The sequence below is a fragment of the Marmota flaviventris genome, chromosome 12 (genome assembly GCF_047511675.1).
Source record: "Marmota flaviventris isolate mMarFla1 chromosome 12, mMarFla1.hap1, whole genome shotgun sequence".
NCBI classification, from domain to species: Eukaryota; Metazoa; Chordata; class Mammalia; order Rodentia; family Sciuridae; genus Marmota; species Marmota flaviventris.
In genome coordinates this window covers 100,754,991-100,778,448 of record NC_092509.1, presented here as the reverse complement: position 1 = coordinate 100,778,448, position 23,458 = coordinate 100,754,991, and the positions used below count along the sequence as shown (strand labels likewise).

Sequence of the window (23,458 nt, the reverse complement as noted above, 5' to 3'; positions counted from 1 at the left end):
TTAGTGTAGACTCAATTTTGTAGATACCTTCACAGATATGAAAAATGAGCATTCATGTTCATTTTCTCCTTCTTTATTCCACATACCCTTTAACAATTAACACAAAGTCAAACAAATAACCCCAAATCATTGTGACTAATCTATCAACTGTTAATAATAGCAGCAGCAGCCCCTCAGTTTTTGCTATGTGCCAGACATTATTCTCATTTCTTCAATTAGCACAATTTATCAATCAACTCAAGTACTACTATCCTTTCTAAACTGAAGTTCACAGAAATTAACAAACTTTATGAAGGTCAAATTGGCAAGAACTTGTGGAAATAAAATTCAAACCCAAACTTCATGTATATTTTATTTAATTCCAGAATCCTTATACTGAAATTGCCAGGGTGACCTTTGTCTTCCTTCTTAACAATTCAAATGGGAGTTTCTATTATTTATCTTCTTCTCAACTCTGGAATGACTTCCACAATCCACTCATTCACCAAGGCTTTAGAAGCTTTAAGAAAGGACGCCTGAATTAGAAAATCAGTTATATCACTGGGTAGTGGGAAAATTAATTCATCTCTTTTGAGTCTTCCAATGTATAAAATTAAAAATAATAAAACTTATCACACAGAATTTGTTTTGAGTATTATATGAAACAATGCATGTAAATTACAGAACAGTACAAAATAGACAGCTACAATATTACTCCAACCGTTGCAACTTCTGTCAATAGAGTTCTCTTCTAGAACAGTATTTCTAGTAAAGACTTCCTGATTTTGATGCAAGATGTTTTGGAACTGCAGCAAAGAATTTTCCCTAGTAATCTCCTGTCCTCTTTTAATTAATTCATGGTTAGGAAGAGTTGCAGTTACCTAATGCATAACGGAACTATGAAAGTTAATATCTGTACTGCCTTTCAAAATGTTTGTTATTCTACAATCACCTTGCAGTTACAATGAAGAACAAAAGGGTAACTATTTTAAAATTTTCTTGTAAGAAATTCTCCTTAGGGAGAAATTTAGTACTCGAAAATATAAAAGGCAAATAGATGGTAATTTTCTGAAAGATAAAATTGCTCTGAGTTTATTGCTTTACTGCCTTTTTAAGTAAACAATTTTGCTTCATATAAGTTCAAAAGCAAAAATAAGGCTCACCAGATTCATCTACCTCCAAAGAAATTAGTGAAAAGTTTGTTACACAAAATGCTGTATTTGACTAATTTATATACTATCATTACCTTCCAATGAGTTGGAATAGATTATAATTTATTTGCAATTCCCAGAGAAATTTTTAATTAGCAGGTGATACAGTTGCTACAGCTTTTAGAATTATAAAAAAAAGTCCATTATCTGAAATAACCTCAGAAAAAGGTATTAAAAGTAAAGAAGTTAGAGAAAGTATTCCAAAACAATAAGAAAAGATTCAAAGGTTGGGGGATCAGAAGAATGGGGAAAATATGGTGGGAACTGGGTAGGGAAGAGACAGTAAATTGCAGAAATGGAAAATGGTGACAGCAGGTGAAATTTTATGTTTGTATACAGTTGTTTTTATATCTAAACCAATTTTACTGTGTATAGTTTTGGTTTCCCTAGCCCCTCCCATTCCTAACATCTCAGGATCAAGATATAATAATCAAAGGCCTGAGAGTTTCTTATGACGCTAACCTGAAAAGGCCAAAAGTCAAAGAATAAGATCTAATCACAGTATAGGAGTGAATTGAATCCTACAGGAAACAATTGTAAATATATAAAATTTGGTTGCCTTGAAGAGACTAACCTCCAGAAATTTGAGTTATTTTAAAGACATTATGAAGGAATGTGTAAATTAACACAAAAAGAAAAGAAATAGAAATCTTTATCCCATCCTTTAAAAATGATAAAACATACTGAAGAGATTTATAAAACTTTATTGTTGAATATGTGAGGTTTTATAAAAAGGAAAATAAGCATGTGATTTAGAGACTTATTTAAAAACATGTCAACAATACAGGCATATTCAGAATCAACTAAAACAATTTTCCATATTTTCTAAAGTATTATCTATCCCACACCCCCCAGGCCTGCATTTGAATCTGTAGGATCCATCTCAATTAATATTTGGTAATAAGGTTAAAAAATCTGCATTTCAAACAGAGGTCTTCCTTGACACTAAAAGACACTGGAATTTGGACTCTTTAGGACCCCATTTTCCAAAATTTAAATGAACTATTACTATCTTCCTCAAGCAGTGACAATTACAGTTTACAACAAGAACCCAAAGGGCTGTTATCAAAATCCTGAAATGCCTGTAAATCAATAGAATTAAATGCATTTTGATGGAATTTAAATGCTCATACTTTTAAAAGTCCACATTATACCATATTTAAAACAGAATATTCTATTAACCATCATACCTTATTTTCAATCCTAAGACTATGTGTGTAATCATGGAGTAGAGTAGGGTCTTCCACATTCACAACTACATATTGGAATCTAACAGTGTTTATATATACTTGATACGCCCCAAATACTGGCTGCCTGACTGTAAATAAGTTCTTCAAATATTCTAAATAAAGAAAATTATACTGTTTCAAGGTTTACATAGCTTGTTGTATTTCTATGACCTAGAAATTTTACTGAGAAATTACAGATATGCAAAGAATACCCTCTCTATCATTATCTGGAAAGTTTCTTCTCTTTGTATTTTTGTTTTGTTATAGTTTATTTAAAATGCATTGCATTTAAGCTTAACTTACGTTAAGTTTAACTCCTTAGCAAGGTATAAAGTCATAGTAAGGCAGAATAATACAAAATGCAACAATCAACTGGTTTTAGTACTACTCAAACATCACAGGTACACTTCATTAAAATACTGCAAAACACAACTGATGTTCAAAAGTCCCCCAGGCAAGTGTAGATGAGGTGTCTTAAAATAGGTGATCATCTAACTCTAACCTTGGAGATTTGGAAAAAAAATACCAGCTCACATACAGAAAATTTCTGCTATTGTTAACAATCTTCCTTTCTTAGGTAAGGAAAATAAAGGTTATATAAAAATACATTTATGGTTATAGAGTAAAATCTACTTAAAATGCACAATTAATAAAGTGACAAATTTATAAGAATTTAGTTAGATTTTATCATAAAAACATTTCAGATTCTATGTTTTTAAAAAATTATCTTTCCCAGTGAAATAAAGCAGTTAAACCAGTAATAGTTGCCAAAAAGCACCAAGTTCATATAAGCATTACACGTGAAAAAGGAGTTGTAAATACCACTATTGATCATGGGTGATATAATCCAATAGAAGATCCAACATGTACAAAAGAAAAGATGGCTCACTTTTCATCCAATGTACCAAACAGCCATCCCCAAGTCCCCAAATTCACAGACATACTGTATTCTAATGTCTGGAGGAAAGTATAACTGAACACAGCCATGTGTGTAAGCTAAAAAGGGGGCATTCTTCCACCTAGTCCAGAAGCCATTATGCAATTATTCAGCTTCTTGAATGACATTAATTTATTGAAATTATAAAACACATAAATTCACAAGAATTTCGGTTATTCTTCTACATATACGGTTTTAATATTTGTTAAATATTTCCTAGCATACATAAAGTGACTCTTTGCTTTTCCCTTGTGTTATCCCTATAATTTGTTTCATCTGGGCCTTTGCCAAAATAATAGAAACACTAGTGAAAAGTATCAAAATGTTTGACAGAACAATTAATAAAATTAAATTACACAAAAGTCTCACTTATATTTTATTTATAAATCTCTTTCTCTCCCACAGAAACCTTTACAAAGCAATTCAGAACTTTGACTGATGTAGGTCTTCCCCCGCTTCCAAAGATTTAAATCAATAGCAAATTTCTATCAGTAAAATCATTTTTAAAATGAGAGATTAAGGATCAGAAAATCTTTACTACTTGTATTTATATTGCATTTACTTACTATTTTATCTTACGGAAACAGGATAAAAATTACTTCCAGTGACTGTATGGATTATACTAAAGCAAATCCAGCTGAACCAGATTAAAAAAATTCAACTAACACATTATCTTCAAACCAAGTTCTCTGAAGTTCCAAAAACATAGGGAACAGACTAATAATGGACAATTCTGAAGTATTTGTTTAGGTCAAAGACAAAGAATAAAGCATTTACCAAACAGTTTTTCCTAAAACAGAAATCACATTGATGTGAAGAACATAGAAATTTACAAACAAAAATACTGGGGTAATGACTTTGAATAGGATTTAAGTTCTAAGGAAACATATGTGAATGTTTCTCATTCCACCATACTTCCAGCTAATACAAGAACCAAGGTCAGGTTTATATTATGCTTCTGGCTTCACAGGTTTAGTAATAAGCTACTTAGCTTTGCTTCCTATTCATTTACACCTATAAACTAAATATTCCAAGGGTCTGAAATCCATTTCTGTTAATCCAGATAGAGCCCACACCATTTACATCTATTAAAAACTGAGGGAAAAATGTTTTAATTAAAATTTACATTGTCCTCATATTTGCCAGAAATAAAATGACAGAAAGTTTCACTATATTATTTAAATGAGCTAAAAAGTTTTTAAGTGCTGGAATATTAATCCCCTAGAAGAAAGGAGAGGACATGTATGCTTGTAATCACTCTCTCCAATAAAGGGATCAATTCCACTTTGCAACAGGTAAATTTCGAGACCTGCCTACTGGTCTCTAAATTACTCATTATATGACCACATACAACTTAACAATAGTTAACAAAAAAAGGTTAACTGTACTTTATACAATCATGAAGACCATTCATCAAAATCTAAAGCAGATTTTAAAGGCCCTTCGAGGAAAAATCTTTGTGGTTTGAATCAATTCTAATATGGAAAATTTGGCAAGGATGATTAAAACCAATTCAAATGATTTTATCAAGGAAATAGTTATAAACTCACCCTCTCTCCTCCCCAACGAAGCTTAGCTGACAGTTTTTTTAATAAGATAAAAGTAATTAGTTTATTTATTAAGTATACCACAGGTCATGTTTCAATCAAAATGTCATAAACCATAAAAATTAAGTGTCATTCTAAGTATATATTTGTTCAAAAATATTTTAAATTTCTGTTATGTATAAAGGTTCACATAAAAATGTACAAGTATAAGAAAAATCCAATATTCACAAGAGTACCATAAAGCATGGAAAATATACACAAACTAACACATTACTACAGAAACAGAACAAAAAAGCAGGATTTTTTTAAGTGGTTAATATTATCCCCTGCTCCCCTTACCCCTTCCCTCATTTTTTAGATGGACCTATAAAAAGAATAGAGAAGATTTCACTCTTGGTTGGATACTTGGAGGAAGAGGAGAAGAGCTTTATGAGGGAGAAACTACTCAGTATATGAATCCATTAAATTAATCCAGGAGAGGTTTCTTGGCAAAAAAAAATACGCAGTATCAGCAAAAATACCCACGGCTTTTTTCACCCTTTCTTTTTTGGTACTGGGGTTGAACCTAGGGGCACTGAGCTATATTCCTAGCCCTTTTATTTTTTATTTTAACACAGAGTCTCATTTAGTTGCTGAGGCTGGCCTTGAACTTGCGTCCTCCTGTCTCAGACTCCCTAAATTACTGGGATTACAGTCCTGTGCCATCATGCCTGGCTTACCTTGACATCGTGCTTTGAGAATTGAATTCAACTGACTTTTTTTGTTTTTTTCCCTCATGTTACCAGGGATTAAACCCAAGGGCTCTTTACCTCTGAACTACATCCCCAGGTCCTTTACATTTTTGCAGCAGAGTCTTACAAAATTGACCAAGCTGACCTCAAACTTACAATTCTCCTGCCTCAGCCTCCCAAGTAGCTGAGATCATTGGTGTGCACCACTGTACTCAGCTACACTCAATTTTAAAGTACAAAAAAAATTGTAAAATAGAGATCAAATGATTATATAAAGTATACATGTAGGTGTATATAAAAAAGATCTCAAACAACTTATATAATAAACAACTGAAAGATTTCAAGCAGGCAAACAAGTTCCTATATCTGGCAATAATGTGTTAGAGGACAGGTGAAAAGACCATTGCTAGACTCCATGTGATACAGATATCTAACAGCAGTAGGAAGAGCATAAGACAGGATATGACAATTAGGCTACTCAAATTAGGGCAGGCAAAGGTTTCCACTATTTGGTTTCTGTTTTTCATTTCATTTACATACATAGTTTAAACATAAACCCAGAATCTATCTAAGGGAGTCAATGACCTGACATAAAAAGGTCCTCATTATAGAAAAATTAATCTAGAAAAGGGCTTTTAAAAGTAATTCTGCTTAAAAAAAAAAAAAAAAGAGATCAAAACTTTTTTAGAGAGGAATATATACATAAGCTATCTAGTTATTTAAGTAATAATTCTTATATGTATGAAATAAAAAGGGTTAATATAATTGCAACTGAATGCCGTTTCTTAAAAATGAAGAAATTAGTCTAACATTTTTGACAGCAATGAGTTCCTCTCTTATCTTAAGGGTCATATATACAAGAGTATTTAAGGGTGACTTCACATTCTCAAGTACCTATCTCAATCACTGAGTGATATTAGAATCAACTGCTTAAATATCAAAACACTCTTTTAAAGAAAATATTGTCTATTTGCCCTTCTTTAACTGTAAACCAATATAACTAAGCCTAAATTTCATTTGACAACAATTTTTCAAATAACTTTAGCAATTCTCTCAATATTTCATAGACCTTATAAAATTTTATATCTTTTACAATATCTGCTACTTTATCTTATAATTCAACTAACTAACTACTCTTATCTCCTGCACTAATAAAATCCTAATCCAAATTATCATTTACCTTTTTCTGGACTTTTGCAGTGCTTCCTAACTTTACTCCCTATTTCCAATGGCCCAGAGTTGGGCAAAATACAGATAATGTTTTCTCTATCTTTCACACAGTAAATCAAATAAACATTTTAAAAATCTAAACCAGACCCTGCACAACACTATCCAATGACTTTCCATCATACTTATACTTTCCTGCATGTACTGGCTTAAATGTCATGTCCTAAGGTAAGTCCATCTATCAAACTGAAAGAAAATCCACTTGCAAACCCCCAACAAGTCTACCATTTCTTCTAAGTTTCCATTGTATGTACCACTACCAGGTTACATATGTGCTTGTTTAGTGTCTCCCCAAACCTCCCACTATATGCATATCTCAAAATGTCCAAAGAATAGGGCTTTTGTCAGCTAGATTCAACATCTAGAACAGTGTTTAACCCATTTGAGATATTCCATAAATAGAGCAATTCAGTGAATATACTGTTGTCATATGTCCATAAAATCCAACAATCAGTAGCAAATAACAGATTGAGTAGCAAAGGCCTGAACACAACAGACAAAAATAAACAAAGAAATATAACATTGTTTTGTGACACAACAAGTTTTGCTTCACTGTGTACTCATAAAATATACCGTTATCAAACCTCCTATGTATCAGAAAGTGAACGGCACACTGAAAGCAGTATTCCTACAGGCCTAGTCTTAAGAATGTTTTAAAAAAAAATTAAATCTGGTGGAAAATCAGCTGAATTAATTACACAGTTATGGTGACCATGAAATCAACTAAAACTCCTAAGGATTCTCCATACTAGGGGAAAATATAAAACTTTTTAAGAATGCTCCTAAATTAAAATATCCCCTGCACCTTTTTCACCACATACTGCACCAAATTCAACCCATAATAGTATTCCTGAACTGATGTTTTGAACATTAATGTAATTCACTGTACTAGCATTTAGATTTCCTGATAATCCACATGTTACCCAAAAACAATTTTTTTTGGAAAGTTTCCATTGGACCATTATTATCCTAATGGACTAATAAAATAATAAATCAAGTGACTTACTTCATGTAAAATTGCTCTTGTTTGAAAACTTCAAGCACAAAAATTCAAAATTTAGTAGTATATATTTCATCAAATAGAATTTTAGAACTAGAAGAAATCATATTCATGCATTTTATTTTATAAACAACTAAATTAAGCTAAGTATCATTCTAAAATCCAGGGAGACAGTCATGACAAAACAAATATAATTCCTACTCTACCAGAATATACAGAAATGAAGACTTAATTAAATTAAATAACAGGAAGTTATAAGGAAATAACAGGAAGTTATAAGAAAATACTAGGGAGACACAAACTAACATATCTATCTACTGCCCTTATTTTGAATCTAGGGAAAGTGATCACCCCAAAACATTCAATGTTAGGAAAAAATTTCAAGGTTCTTAACACATTTCCCCCCAATATTACCATTTCATATTTCAAAATTTAGATTTTGAATGTCTTCTGACTTTAATTCACAAGACATATAAAACATTATTTTAAGAAATTCACCAAAATTTAATACAATTGTAAACTCAAAATATTATAATATTCTAGTCACTGATTATTCCTAAAATGAAAATCCAAAGCATTAAGAGAAAAGATGGGCCATCCAAGTCTCACTTCTAGATCCTGATCAAAAGTAATTTCTTAGGGATTTAGCTCATTGCATTTAAAACTATCCCAAGACTAATATCACATGTGCACTTTGTACCTGTGTGATGGAGAAGGAGCTTCAAATTGAGGCACTGTGCTATCTTCACTGACAGGAGAATATAAGCCACTCATTTCCTGAAAGTACAATTATTTGAATTAAAACAGATACTCCAGACAGAAAATGTATAAATAAAAAAAATAGGCTACTGGGAACCAAATTATATTGTTATATTGCATTCATGTACAAATATACAACAACAAATCCCACTATGATGTAAAATTATAATATATCAATGAAAAAATAATGCTATTTTTTATGGCTTTATTTTATTTGTTTACATTTATGTGGTGCTGAGGCTTGAACCCAGGGCCTCATGCTGCTAGGCAAGCAGTCTACCACTAAGCTACAGCTCCAGCCTGACATATTCCTTTTTAATCCTGGGTTTTCATCAGTCTCTTTTTGTCTCAACATTCTTATTTCCCAACGATTCCTCTCCACAGAATACCAAAGTAAAAATAATCTGAAAATGAAAGGCCAATCTTTTCTGTAGTACATATTATTAAAGAGCTATGAATTCTCTAATAACATTGTTCATCCATAATAAAGCCAAGATGGACAAAGCAAAACTACATATTTGAAAGAAAACATGCAGCACACTATGAGAACAGTGAAACAGCTAATCATCCATCCAGGTGATGACCTAGTGATACATATTAGGATAAATATGATGGCAAGTTTCAAGGCTTTAAAGTACAAAAAAAAAAAAAAAAAAAAAAAAAAAAACCCAGGTTGTGCAATTCTCTACTTTAAAATATTTCTACAAAAGTAAGAAAAGTTAACACTCTTCTTGATTAAAATATTAGCTGTGTTTAACAATGCATTAAATTCTAATTTTTGATCATTAAGCCAGGAAAAGGCCTCTTGATCAATGATTATCACATAAATTATGTCTCAGAATCATTTTGACAACTAGCCTCCTTTTTTATGTGCTACATTTGATTAATGAAAAAACAGCATATTTGAAGTCACCACTAAAATGCATGGGTAGAATTATTTTTGGCTAACTCAGGCTTAGGTCAAGCATACATCCAAACAAGTACCATAAATATAGCAAATTGAGAATGTCACATGATACACTAAACATCTACTAAACATTGAATCCATATCCTTTAATATGATCTATACATCAGCAAAAGAATTATGTGAATAATTTTAAAAACATACTAAATTTAAACACAGCAAAAGCAATAACTTTACATCATGGCAGCCTATAAACTTTACAAGAATCTTCCAACAGATTCTATAAGTAAACTATGTTTATTTAAAAAGTTTCCAGAATACTGGAACTGCAGATAATAGATATGTAATATTTGTTACTTTCTTTATAATTAAGACCAGTCCCATAAATTTACTATGGCAATACAAAGGAAAAGTGATCATTTCATAAAACTGAAAATTTTCTAGAGATCTGAAAAATTCTTGATATCTTACTTCCACTCTTTTAATATCCTCTTCCAAAACACTTAGTTCCTTCTGGATCTGTTCCAGTTGCTGCAGATTAAAGAAAAAGAAAAAAAGGCCTAAACCAAACCACACTGGTATTACCATATTCACAAATTAACTGTACATTTGGCAAATGATTTCTAGAAAACTGGAAATTAACAGCAAATTGGAGGAATGAAGAATTATCAAAAACAAACAAATAAAACTCACAGCTGTAAGTTTCAATGTTAAAATGCAAATGGGGAGTTAGTCTTTAAGAAAACACTACGTTGTATTTCTTTAACCCTTTTCACCCCATCATCCCAGATGTGAAACATAAATAAAGCTTAAATAGCATATAATATACAACACCAGTAAGAATATACTTATAATGATGTTAATGAGAATTATTTAATAGACTGAAACACATACACTCTAGATCATGATTTCAACTATTTTAATACACCTGTACCAATTTCACTGAAATATTCACAGAATTGAAAATCTGGGAACTAATGAGTTAGTACAACAGGGACTGACTTTACAATAATAAGAAAAATGAACAATGATAATAAGTGGATTAAAAATACAAGATATTCAAAGATATTTCATATTATCTAATTTAATGATTAAAATTTTAAAATTCTGCATGTCAATTGTTCACCCTTTGAGTAAGTAGAAGAACTGGAAGCCAAATCAAGACATCCATCAGAGCTAGCCATCTCGCTCCAAAACTCAAGCTGTTAGCAACTATGCTATAGTACCTCTTGAAAACAGCTCTTTGTTATTTCTTTATTGACTGCTAAGGGTTAACAGGTTTTTAAAAAATTTATTAGCATTAACATGTTCTTTTCTGTGACAATACAGGCACAACTGGTAATCTAATTGACAACGTTAATTTAAATATTTACCAATTTTAGGTACTTTCCTAAGCACTGAAAACAGCAGTAGAATGGAGGTTGGAGGGTGAATAACTAGATAACTTAAATTAGATCTGAAATTAAAATTAAATCAAAGACTTAACCTTAAAGGACTAATAGAATTTGTCCAAGTGGAAAACAGTGGGAAAAGACAGAATAATTACATATGTGAGGGTTCAAAAGCTATGAGCAAGGGAAATAACAAAGTACAAAAAAAGTGAGTAAAATTGCCCAAAATCAATCCATATAATCAGAAAGGATAAGAGAAGAGTCTGGGTAGTAAGGAACATCAATCAATGTTAAAGAGATTAGCAAAGGAGGAAGCGTTATGAACTGGAAGGGCAAGAAAGCAAATGGAAGCCACGAAACCCAAGGAAAAGACAGTATATTATTAGAGAAATCCGGGGTTAAAAAAAAAAAAAAAAAAAAGTGATTAGCACTGCCCAATGCTTTTACTCATCCATCTACTTTAATAAACTTTCCTCCATCTTAAAATTTGTCACATAATACTACTACCTTAACTAAAACATTCTTCTTCCTTGAAGATAACTGTCCTAGAATTCTTTCAAATAAAGTTGATCAACTGAGAAATTCTTAATGTGCATTGGTCATAGGACTTCTACTTTCTTCACTGTCATTTCCTGTGATTAGTTTTCCATCCTAACATAAGACACTACTCTTGTCTAGCTCATATTAGGTAGCTAAATCACTCTCTACTCATTTTAGTCAACCATAACTATCTGTTTTACCCTATCATCATTAAAGGTTTTTGGCTCATGACCATTTACAATCCCAGTGCTTCCAAACTCTAATTCTGCAAAGCACACTCATGGTTGTCTTCTTAATATTTTCATTTAATTACTTTGAAATGTTCTACTTCTAAAATTTTATTTAAACAAATGCTTTCTTCTGAGGGATCTTTAGTATGACTGTGTTAAAAAATATGTCTAAAAGAAAGGATGTAGGTCAATGTAATGTCACCATGACAGCAAACATAGCTTATATATAATGCACGACTGAGATCAAATTAATATTTTAAATAACTTCTAGACTTGAAATGCCAGAAAAAAAAATTCTAGTGTCACCTGAAATCACAAATATTTAACTCTAATTTCCTTTTCTCTGAGATAACATCTCATCTTCCTAGTGCCCCAAAGCTTTTGTGTATAATACTGCTGCTATCACATATAAAGACCAATATAAAGAAGGTGAGCTATATGAAACTGCCAATATTTGAACTTTTTCTTTCTTTCTTTTGGATACCAGGAATTGAACCCAGGGGCACTTAACCACTGAGCCACAGTCTTTCTTTTATTTTATTTTTAAGAGACAGGGTTTCAATAAGTTGCTGAAGCTGGCTTTAAATTCAAAATCCACCTGCCCCACCCTCCTGAGCCACTGGAATTACAGGCATGCACCATTGCACCTGGCTCAAGCAATTTTTATTTTTAAAAAACAACAATTTCATGAGATTTATTTAAAATGAAACAACTAAGGTATGAGTGCTGTCCTGATGAACACATTATATAATAATATGCATCCATCATAAATATTATATATAATATATTCATCAGTAAACCAAAATGATATAACTTATCTGTGAGTCTGAAAATTTGTCAGCTAAGAAGTAGTGAAGGCTGGGATTGTGGCTCAGAAGTAGAGCGCTTGCCTAGCACATGCAAGGCCCTGGGTTCAATCCTCAGCATCACATAAAAATAAATAAATAAATAAAATAAAGATATTGTATCCAATGACAACTAAAAAATATTTTTTAAAAAAAGTAATGAAAAGAAAAAGAAGTGAGAAAGAATGAAAACTGCTTAAAAAGTATTTATTGAACTTTACATATATTTCACTTCAAGATGAGATTCTCAAAATTATTAGAGTATCAAATCAAAACAATTTAGTACTAGTAAACGGAAGAAAGACAAAAGACAAATAATTCAAAAGAGGTGGAAAAAAGAATTAATGGCTATATTCACTCTGCAAACATCGTAACTAGAGAATCAGAACCTAGAATAAAAGAATGAATAAAAGTACAAGAATACTGGAGCAACAATAAGAAAAGCCCATGAAGCCAAACTATTATTATCTAAATGAAAATGAACCACAAATTGGACATGACTCTAATTTGTCTTAACAATGTCATGGAGTTTGGAGTTACTGAAACTATAATATATAAGACAAAGAACTAAGACAATGCTACTTCAGAGGATGGTCTTAAAAGCATCAATAGCAAGCACTCTTAACAATGTCAAAAGCCAAAAGAAAATTTATAGAAACATTTAAACAAAGTGCAAAAGAGCTTCAGAAATGCTTATTAAGATGAAAATAGGGGGCTAGGGTAATTTATATTAACAGTGGTACAGCGCTTGCCTGGCACATGTGATAGACACTGGGTTCAATCCTTGGCACCACATAAAAAATAAATAAAGATATTGTGTCCATCTACAACTAAATACATATTTTTTAAAAGATGAAAATGTGAAGAATTCAAAATTTTTAAATTCCTGTATTATTGATATCGCCTTTGGTGCAGGTAGGTATCTTTGGTACTCATTGATTTGACCTTCACTACTAGTTTGATAAAGATATGTTTCAGCATTAAACTTATTACCTGAATTTTGGTTTTTAGAAGGCAATATAATTTGGAATAAATTATATGTAATTATTCCAAATGAACAAAAGAATACATTATTACACTTTAAGGGGAAAAAGCTGGTAAAGAATAGCAAAATTTTATGTGCATTAATTCTAAAAAAAAATTACAACCAAAAATGAAGCTGAGGAAGTACACACTTCAGGAAGCCAAAACCCTTACTGTCCCATACCACCATCCTCAACCACACATGCCCTTAATAATCTAATGGCAGACTTGATTTCAAGACTTCCTTCAACCCTCCCAGATAAATTTTCTCTTAAAGATCAGAAGAAAACAGAATAAGCAAGAACAGAAATAAATAAATAAATAGAGGGGACAAGTTATAAGGTGGTTTACTTAAAAGCAAATGTAAATGGATGTTAACACCAGCACTCTGTGATAAATTACAAAGGTATGATGTAAAACTAGTGCAACCGCTGAAAAACTATACAAAGTAATGCACTCAAAAACATTAAGAGATGATTCAAATTAGAATTCTGAAAAAGAGATCAAAAATCCACAAGGAAAGAAAAGGGGAATGAGTGATAGAAGGAGAGAGAGCGACAAGGAGGAAAGAAACAAAACAATAATAAAATGGCAACCTTAAGCTATAGCATTTATATTAACTAAATGACCTAAATACACAATTAAAGACAGAGACTCACAATGGATTAAAAAAAATAGTCCAAAACTCACCTCAAATATAATGATTTAGTAACTAATATAATAAGAACACTTAAAAATCAGTAAGCAAGCAGAACATTTTCTCCACAGAGCAACTTTACACTGTACCATGCAACTGCAGAAAACATATTCTTTTAAACACAAATATTTCAAAATCTAACCAATTAACATCTGGTATGGTAGATACATAAAAAGGAATAAAAAGGTATTTTTATTATATATTTGAAAAAGAAATGTATAAGAAAAAATAAGATAATCCTCATGTTAAAGTAATAAGTTGTTTATTTCTAATCCACAGGCCCAAGAAAAAACTGTAATGAAAATTAGAAACTCTTTTGGAATAAACAACAAACAAAATATTGTACCAAAATCATTAGATCTAACTAAATTAAAAAGAAAAGAAATTATGGCCATAAAATTTCCAAGAATACAAGTAACAATAAATGTTGGCTGAATGTGGGGAAAAGGTTCACTCATACATTGCTGGTGGGACTACAAATTGGTACAACCACTATGAAAAGCAGTATGGAGACTCCTCAGAAAACTTGGAATGAAACCACCATTTGACCCAGTTATCACATTCCTCAGCATAAACCCAAAGAACTTAAAATCAGCATACTAACAGTGACATGGCCACATCAATGTTTATAGCAGCTCAATTCACAGTAGCTAAACTATGGAACCAACCTAGATGCCCTTCAACAGATCTATGGATAAAGAAAATGTGGTACATACACACAATGGAATATTATTCAGCCATAAAGAAGAATGAAATTATGGCATTTGCTCATAAATGGATGAAACTGGAGATTATCATGATAAGTGAATTAAGCCAATACCAAAGTCAAAGGATGAATTTCTCTCGGATATACACATGATAACTCACAATAAGCAGGGGACTGGGGGAACAGAAGGACACTGGATTAGATAAAGGAAAATAAAGGGAAGTTGGGAATAGAAAAGACAGTAGAATGAATTGGACACAACTTTCCTATGTTCATATATCAATACACAACCAGTGTAAATCCACATCATGTACAACCACAAGAATGGGAAGATTACCCCATGTATGTTTGATATATCAAAGTAGATTCTACTGTCATGTATAATTAAAAAGAATAAAAAATTTTAAAAAAAGAAACTATGGCCATAAACGTCTACATGAGAAGAATGATATGTGCATCCAATTTGAAGAATTAGAAAGGAACAAGGAAATAAAACTAAACCAAGTAGAAAGATAGTAATAATAAGAATCATAAATTTAAAAAATGGGAAACCAACATGAGAGAGAGGATAAAGTCAAAAATTGGCTCGTCAATGAAATTCACAAAACTGATCCATCCCTGGCAAGAACTGGTCAAGGAAAAAAAAAGGAACATAGTATCAGGAATGAAAGGGCATCACTAAAAATCCTGGGGACCTAAAAACCTAAGACTATAAAGACAATCTCATGCCAATATGTTTTAAATTATGATAAAGCAGACAACTCAAAGTAAGTATTACATATCAAAAGTAATATACAATATAAAAACCTAAAAACCATATACACTTTCATCTACATGAATCCATAATTATAAAGTTCCTGCAAACAAATCATAGGTGTATGACTTCTCCAGCAAGATCTTTAAATTCAACAAAGACATTGATCCTAGACTACACAAATTCTTCCAAGAAACAGCAAAAGAGGGCATAACTTCCAACTCATCTGACAAAGCTAACATAATCTTTATAGAAAAACTGCACAAGATCAGCGTAAGAAAAAAAAAATTCCACAAACTCATTTACGAACATAGATGGAAAAATCCTAACAAAGTATTAACAATCCAAACTGTGTAGAAGAACATATGCATAATGAACAAGTTTGGTTTCCACAAAAGGATGCAAAGAAGCTCATTCAATTGTCCTGATGGGGTTTCCTAGAATTATAAACATTCTAAGAAAGGATACCCCTGGGTTAATTGAAATGGCTGTCGCTTTAGGTGCAAAATTAGATTGACTTTCTAATATTAAATCAATATAATTATCTACATTAATAGAATGAAAAAAGAAAAATCAAATGATTGCCTCAGATGCCCAAAAATTTTGGAGTGTACTCAACTACACTCATAATTAAAGCAAAGAAAATCCTCTTAGCAAATTGGGAATAGAAATTTATTTCTTTGAATGATTAAAAAGTACCTACAAAAAACCTACAGAAAACATCATACCTAATGGAGACACGTCGAATGCTTTCACTTTGAGATCAGCATCAAGACTAGGATGCCCAGCTATCACCACTTCTATTCATCATTGTACCGGATGTCCTAGCCAGCAGAGTAAGACAAGAAAAATAAATGAAAGATATAAGGATCATAAAGAAAGACACTAAACTCTTATTATTTGCAGATTATGATGTGTACACAGAAAACATAAAAGAATCTACAAATAAACTAGAATTAATGAAAGTTTAACAAGGATGCTGAGTATTTTAAAAAACTGTATGTAAAAATCAACTGTATTTCTACATACCAGCAGCAATAAGAAACTAAAATTAAAGACACAGACATCATTTATAATAGCATCAAAAATGACTAAATCTAAAATAGAGATATGCAAGACTGATACCCTAAAAAATATCAAAACTTTAAGATATTTTTAAAGACCTAAATATAAATAGAAATACCATGTTCATGGATTAGAAGACACAATTATTGTAAAGATACATTCTCCCAAATTTATCTACAAAATAATCTCAATAAAATCATAGCACGTTTACCATAGAAATATATTAGTTGATTCTAAAATTAATATACAAATACAAAGAGCCATGAATAGCCTCGTTTCCTGAAGAAAAAAGAAAGTAATTTAAAATTCTAGTAATCAATAAAATGTGGTATGTCAATGGATAGACAAAAACAGTGAAACAGAAAAGACATCCTAGAAACTCACATGCATATATGATCACAGGATGTATGACATAGGTGAAATGTCAAAGCAACAGTTAAAATGATGAACTTCTTAATAAAAAAGAATGCTTTGGACAGCTGAGTGTCCAAATGAAAAGATCCCTATACATGATATCATACACAAAAATAAATCTCTAAGCAGAGTATAGATCTAAATGTAAAAGAAGAAAAAAAGCTTCAAGTGAAAGACAATATCAGAAAATATCTTCATGAACACAGGTGAAGGAATCTTTACAAAAGACACTCTAACAGGAAAGATAAAATGACCATGTTGGAAATTTGTTAATAAATGTAAGACAGTGAAAAAAGCAGCCCAATTAGAAGAAAAGATATTTGTGACAGATAAGTCTGATTAAGATTTTATGTCTAGAATATATAAACATCAAGCTAGTAAATAAAAATCAAAACAGAAAAACTACAAAATGTCTTAAATAAGTAGTACTTTTGACACAGACTATTTTTTAAAAACTCCATCTGGCTAATAAATAGGTGCTCAACCTCCTTAGTTATCAAGGAAATGCAAATTATAACCCCAGAGACAACAATGCATACCCCCCAAGGTCAACTAAACTGGAAAATGTCTACTGATACCAACTTCTATCAAAAATACAGCACAACAGAAACCCTCATGCACTGTTTGTAGGAGGAACAACTAATACAACCTGCTTAGGAAAACACTGTTGCATTATTAAATTTGAAGATATGCATACCCTATGACTCATTGATTCCATTTTAAAATATATCCCGTACATATATGTATGCTAATACATACCTGGATACACATTGTTATTATTAAGTACCATTGTTTATGAACAACCTAAAACCGAAACAACCCAAATGTTCATAAACATCTATTTTATGAAAACAGGCCATATCCATTTAAAGAAACACTCTGCAACAAAATCAACTATAGTCATAAACAATACTATGGATGAAATTTAACACTGAGTCAAAGAAGAAAAAAAAGATTACATACTGCACAAAAACATTTATACAAAGCTCAAATATAGAGAGACATATAAATACTTAAGCAGCAAAATACTAAAGAAAGGCAATAGACTGCTGTAAATATCAGGATATTGGTCACCTAGTAGATAAGAAAGAAGGTCATAGTCTGAAAATGGTACAAGGTAAGCAATTTTAGGAGTCCCAGCAATATTCTGCTTAATCAGGACAGCAATTACACAGATGGTCACTCTATTTTAAATTAATTTATGCACTTTTCTGTGTTTTATTTCATGTAAAAGTTTAATTCATTTAAATTCTAAACAAAACCAAAAAGTAACTAAGACTTATCAAAATATTCTATTCAAAAAAGTAGTACCCCAAATGCCCAAAAGTCTGTTTGGTAATTAAATCAAATGAAATACAAAGCAATTGTTCAAACTGGTTTTTATGTGAGACCCAAAGTCCTTTTGTTCAATTAAACCTGAAGGAAGACAAAAAGATGATAATCTCAATACATTTAAACATTAAATGCTATGATACACAGATTTTAAGATAGCCTCCAAAGATCCTCCTTTCTTGGATATTCACACCCTCGTGTAACTACGGAATAAACCAATGAGTTTCAAGTGTGGAAGGGAAAATGAGTCTAAAGTCTAAAACAAACAAAAAAGAAAAATACAAAATAACTGCAACCCTATTTCACATTCTGTTTAAAAGAAGAGGTATGCATAAAATATAAAAAAACTTATCATTTTTTAAAGAATTTTCTATAGCAAAAAATGTTGAGCATACACATGTTGGATTACTTTTATTACCATATATTCAAAAATTTTTAGCTTTGCCAAAGTGTAGTCCAAGGATTATGAATTTCAAAATCATGGGGCTTGTTAGAAATGCAGATTGTCAGGCTTCAAAACGACCCCCTTAATGAGAACTTGCATTTTAACACATCCTTGAGTGATTTTCATGTATACTGTAGTTTAAGAAGTACTATGCTACAAACATTTAAACAAATGAATGACTAGACATCATCCCCTCTCCCACCCAAAGGAAGGGGTGGGGGAACACACAGACTCAAAAATCTTAAAAATACAATGAAGATGCTTCCATAAACAGACATTACAATCATAATTGTTGATTTAGCAAAAGTTAAGGGTAAGACAAATACAGTCTCAAATCACATTGAGTATTTAGCTATCATCACTAGCAAAATCCAGACAAATATAATCTGAATCAACTCAGAAAAAGTTAAGAATAGGACACAAAGAATAACCAAAAGAAGGAACAGTAAGTTCTGGCAATGTACACTTAGAATATTTCATCAAATAAAAACCTATTTTTTTATTTTCAAAAAGAAGATAGTCAAGAACACAGAACATAATAGTTATGCTTTATTCTAAAGAGTAAAAAGTGCCCAAATATAACAACTTTTAAAGTAAAAATATCAGAGATTTGAGATAGTTTAAGACTTTAAAGAAATACACAAGATATCAGAGTAACTATTGTATGCTATGCAAATTCTGTTTGACTTTTCCATATTTTATACATTTGTGAAAATGATTTGAGAAATGTTATGTTAAAAAAGAACACTGGTTTTAAAACAGTTAATATAAAGCTTTTTTAGCTACTCTGCATGACTTAGACTTTCCAAGTTCTAAATATGCGGCTATGTTTTACTTATTTTCCCCACAAGCATTTTTTTTTCTGTAAGAAAAACTGTTAACCCTGAAGGCTTTAATTACATTTCCCTAAATTTTCTTTCCATGATAAAGAGTAGTCTATAATTTGATAATTCTTTTTTAATACCTTTATTTTATTTTATTTTTTTTTAATTTTATGTGGTGCTGAGGATCGAACCCAGTGTCTCACACATGGCAGGCAAGCGCTCCACCAGTGGGCCACAACCTCAGCTGTCATTTGATAATTCTATCCTCTCTTTTTATAGCTTTAAGGTTAATCATTAGTGTAAATCTTTCCGAAAACTTAAAGCACATCTCCAAAAAAGGATTAAAAAAATCAAATTTTTACAGTAAAACAAAGCCTAAGAAAATGTCCTGAAAGTCAATGTTTTTAAGTATTTAAATATTTCATTAGAATGAAATATTTTTCTAAAGAAAAGTCAACAATAGTACATAAAATATTATGTAAAACACAAAATAATATACCTCTCTTTTATTTCTTCTTGCAACCTTGAGGAATTCCATAAGAATCTGTAGCTGAGCTGCATGTGATTCCTACAACAAAAAATTGTAATTGTTCTTTTAAAAATATCACTTTGAATTCAGAGTTATCACTAAAACCACAGTATAACCAACATTGAGCAACTTTACACACTCATTTCAATTAGTCTACTGCTTCTAGCTAAACGGTTTTCCCACTTCTTGGCTGACATTTCAAAAAGCAAGCAATTTTCCATGAAAATAACTGATGTTAATTTTAAGAAACATGTGTTCTACATGTTGAAGAATATATTTCTGGGCAATGGCTTCTCTTCCACAGTCAAATATCAAGACAAAACTCACAGAGGAACTAACAATTTCTTGACATAAAAATCAATCTTCCCATAAAAATTTCCTTTTGCAAGGGTCAGCATAATACAAAGAAATTCATACTTTTCAAAAGCCAAATTTACCATTATCTACTCAGTGGGTGTGAGAATTAATATATTTTTGTAGAACATGTTAGCCAAAACCAAACATTTGGAAACACGGTTTCTATCATAAATGGTGGGTGTGCACAAACACATAAATGCACACCTACCATTTATGATAGAAACCATGTTACTCCTAATTAGTAACTGAAACAAAGATGAAACTAGAAGTGATAATTGTAAGCCTTGACATTTACTATATATCAAAACATAAAAAATAAATATTCACATTTTCCATTAAAACTTCCATTTATCTGATCATGAAACAGAATCATCTGGGGCATTTGTTAAAATAGAGTCAGGGTCAGATTTTAGAAATTCTGATTCTCTTACTCTAGAAAAGATCCCAGGAATCTGTTTAATAAGGGTCCAGATGATAAAAATAAGCCCATTAAAATCTGAAGAATCACTAATATGTAATACATACTTAAAAAATAAAAAAAAAAAATCACAAGCACTTCACACTCATTCCCCAAATTTATCTATTCTTCTGGGGAGAGGGTGGGGATCTTTGCACTTAAAAGCATAAGCAATGAAACAGACCAATAAAAATTTTAAGTTGAGGCAAACAAGGAGAGATAAAAACAAAAACTTATAATCACAGTAGAATATTAAAATTAGAAAAACACAACTGAATTAATGTTTTACAATTAAATAAATTTTTAAAACATGGTAACATGAAGATGATCTTTTTATATTTATTATGAATGAATAATTTGGTCCTTATGCTTTTATTTACAGAGTACATCCTCCCAAGCACTGGGAACTCTACAGTACCTTCTCAACAGAACATCTAGCATGTTTAGGGAAGAAATGTTTCTACTTGCATAAGACTTTCCAAATAGAATAATACAGGAGTGTTATTTTTGCAAAGTAGAATTACTATAGATAATGATAATACACTACACATTATTCAAAAAAGTAAAAAACAAAAAAAGAGAATTTTTAATGTTTTTGTCACAAAGAAATAAGTCTATTAGAAAATAGAGGTTTACTCTGTGATCTGAACATTACACAAGGTATGCACATATCAAAACACATGGAAATCCATAAATATGTACAATTTTCATGTTGAGTTTAAAAATAAATAGAAATATAAAAGTAAAATAAAAAACTGAAAAGGTTTTATCTAGGCAGCTGATACAGAGTGATAAAAAACTAGGGAATGCTAATTTTTGCTATAAAACTTATTTATTAATAACATCTGACATTATAAATTAGACGTGTTTATGACTTATTTTAAGAGTAAGGGAAGGAAGTGGAAGTAATAAGCCAAGGGGAGAGAAAGAAAAAGAAGAAAGAATGTTCCAGATGTGATAAGTCAAGAATTCTGGGATTTCAACCCAAATACTACCTAATTTTAAGAGTGGGTTCCCTGCTGCTTGACTTCAGATTCCCTATCAATAAAAATGAACAGGTAACCTTTCTCAAACTAAGAGTCATTTTGTCATACCTTATATATGACAAAACAATTATTCAATTTTTCTTTATATCAACAAATTATTTTCCTTAAATCTAATTCAAAACAAAAAATTTAAAGAATATTCCAGTTGCAAAGTCAACAGCAGCCTACACACTGGGTTACAGATCCATAGTATATATGGCACAGAAGGTTTCAGGAAATTCATTCACAAATATTCAACCTTCCATATTTCTCTTTCATACAAATGATCTGCTTACCAGGCATAACTCTACTTCTCTTAATAGTTCTCACTTGTTCTTTACATGATAGGAGGAAAAAAAGGCTTTTACTTAACCAGAAGTTTACCTGGCTGAATGGTCCTGGGGCATAAAAGCCTCTGCTGTTTGGTAAAGTGAACAGCTCTAAATAAAGACTAGGTACTGAATCTTCTTACAAGTGAAGGGTTTCCCAATTCTATGTGTTCAGTACAGTGGAGGATATAAAACTAAGAGATCCAATAATGGAAGGAAAACTGAAAAATCCGTAATCACATTAGTAAACTAATATAATTTTCTCTGTACTAGATAGGGTTTTTTGTTATAAACTGATTTTAAAATAAATTTTTTAAGTAGAAAGAAGATATGAAAACCTGATTAAAAATTAAATATAAAGAACATAAATATATCTGTTATGGTTTGGATGTGAGGTGTCCCCAAAAAGCTCAAGTGTGAGACAATGCAGGGTTTAGAGGAGAAATGATTGGGTTAGGACAGCCTTAAGCAGTGAATCAATCCCCTGATGGAGTTAACTGAGTGGTAACTGAAGGCAGGGAGGGAGTGGCTAAAGGAGCAGTCATTGGGGATGTGCCTTTGGGTATATATTTATCTGGTAAATGGAGTCTCTATCTCCTTACTCTTCTATCACAATGCCACACTCTTCTATCACAAAGTTCTGCCTCACCTTGAGCCCTGAGGAAAGCAGCCAGCCAGCCATCTATGGACTGAGACCTCTGAAATGATGAGCCCCCAAATAAATTTTTTCCTCCTCTAAAATTGTTTTTGTTAGGTCTTTTAGTCACAGGAGTGAAAAAGTTGACTAAAATAAAACTCAAAACAATCTAAGAATACATGTGCTTCAAAGCATGAGAAGAATATTTGTAAAAAGTCACAAGAGTTCATAGAATAAAAACTAAAATTTGGAAGAACTACTATCACAGATAACACTTTCATAATACAAAACTCATGTTAAAATAGGAACAGGGCTGGGGTTGTAGTTCAGTGGT

General features: G+C 31.3%; 1 protein-coding gene across 7 annotated transcripts in view; it reads right to left on the bottom strand.

Moving 5' to 3' along the window:
• Positions 1–23,458, bottom strand: part of Cop1 (COP1 E3 ubiquitin ligase) — a 169,878-nt gene that overhangs the window by 105,701 nt on the left and 40,719 nt on the right. For 4 of the 7 annotated variants that reach the window (XM_027934924.2, XM_071600288.1, XM_027934925.3 and 1 more), the window contains exons 6-8: positions 20,290–20,358; positions 9,996–10,055; positions 8,562–8,638 (exon numbers count right to left, since the gene is read on the bottom strand). In XM_027934924.2, the coding sequence (XP_027790725.1) occupies positions 8,562–8,638; positions 9,996–10,055; positions 20,290–20,358 (206 nt within the window). The remainder of the gene's footprint in view (positions 1–8,561; positions 8,639–9,995; positions 10,056–20,289; positions 20,359–23,458) is intronic. The other 3 variants (XM_027934926.3, XM_027934927.3, XM_071600286.1) reach the window with 2 other exon arrangements.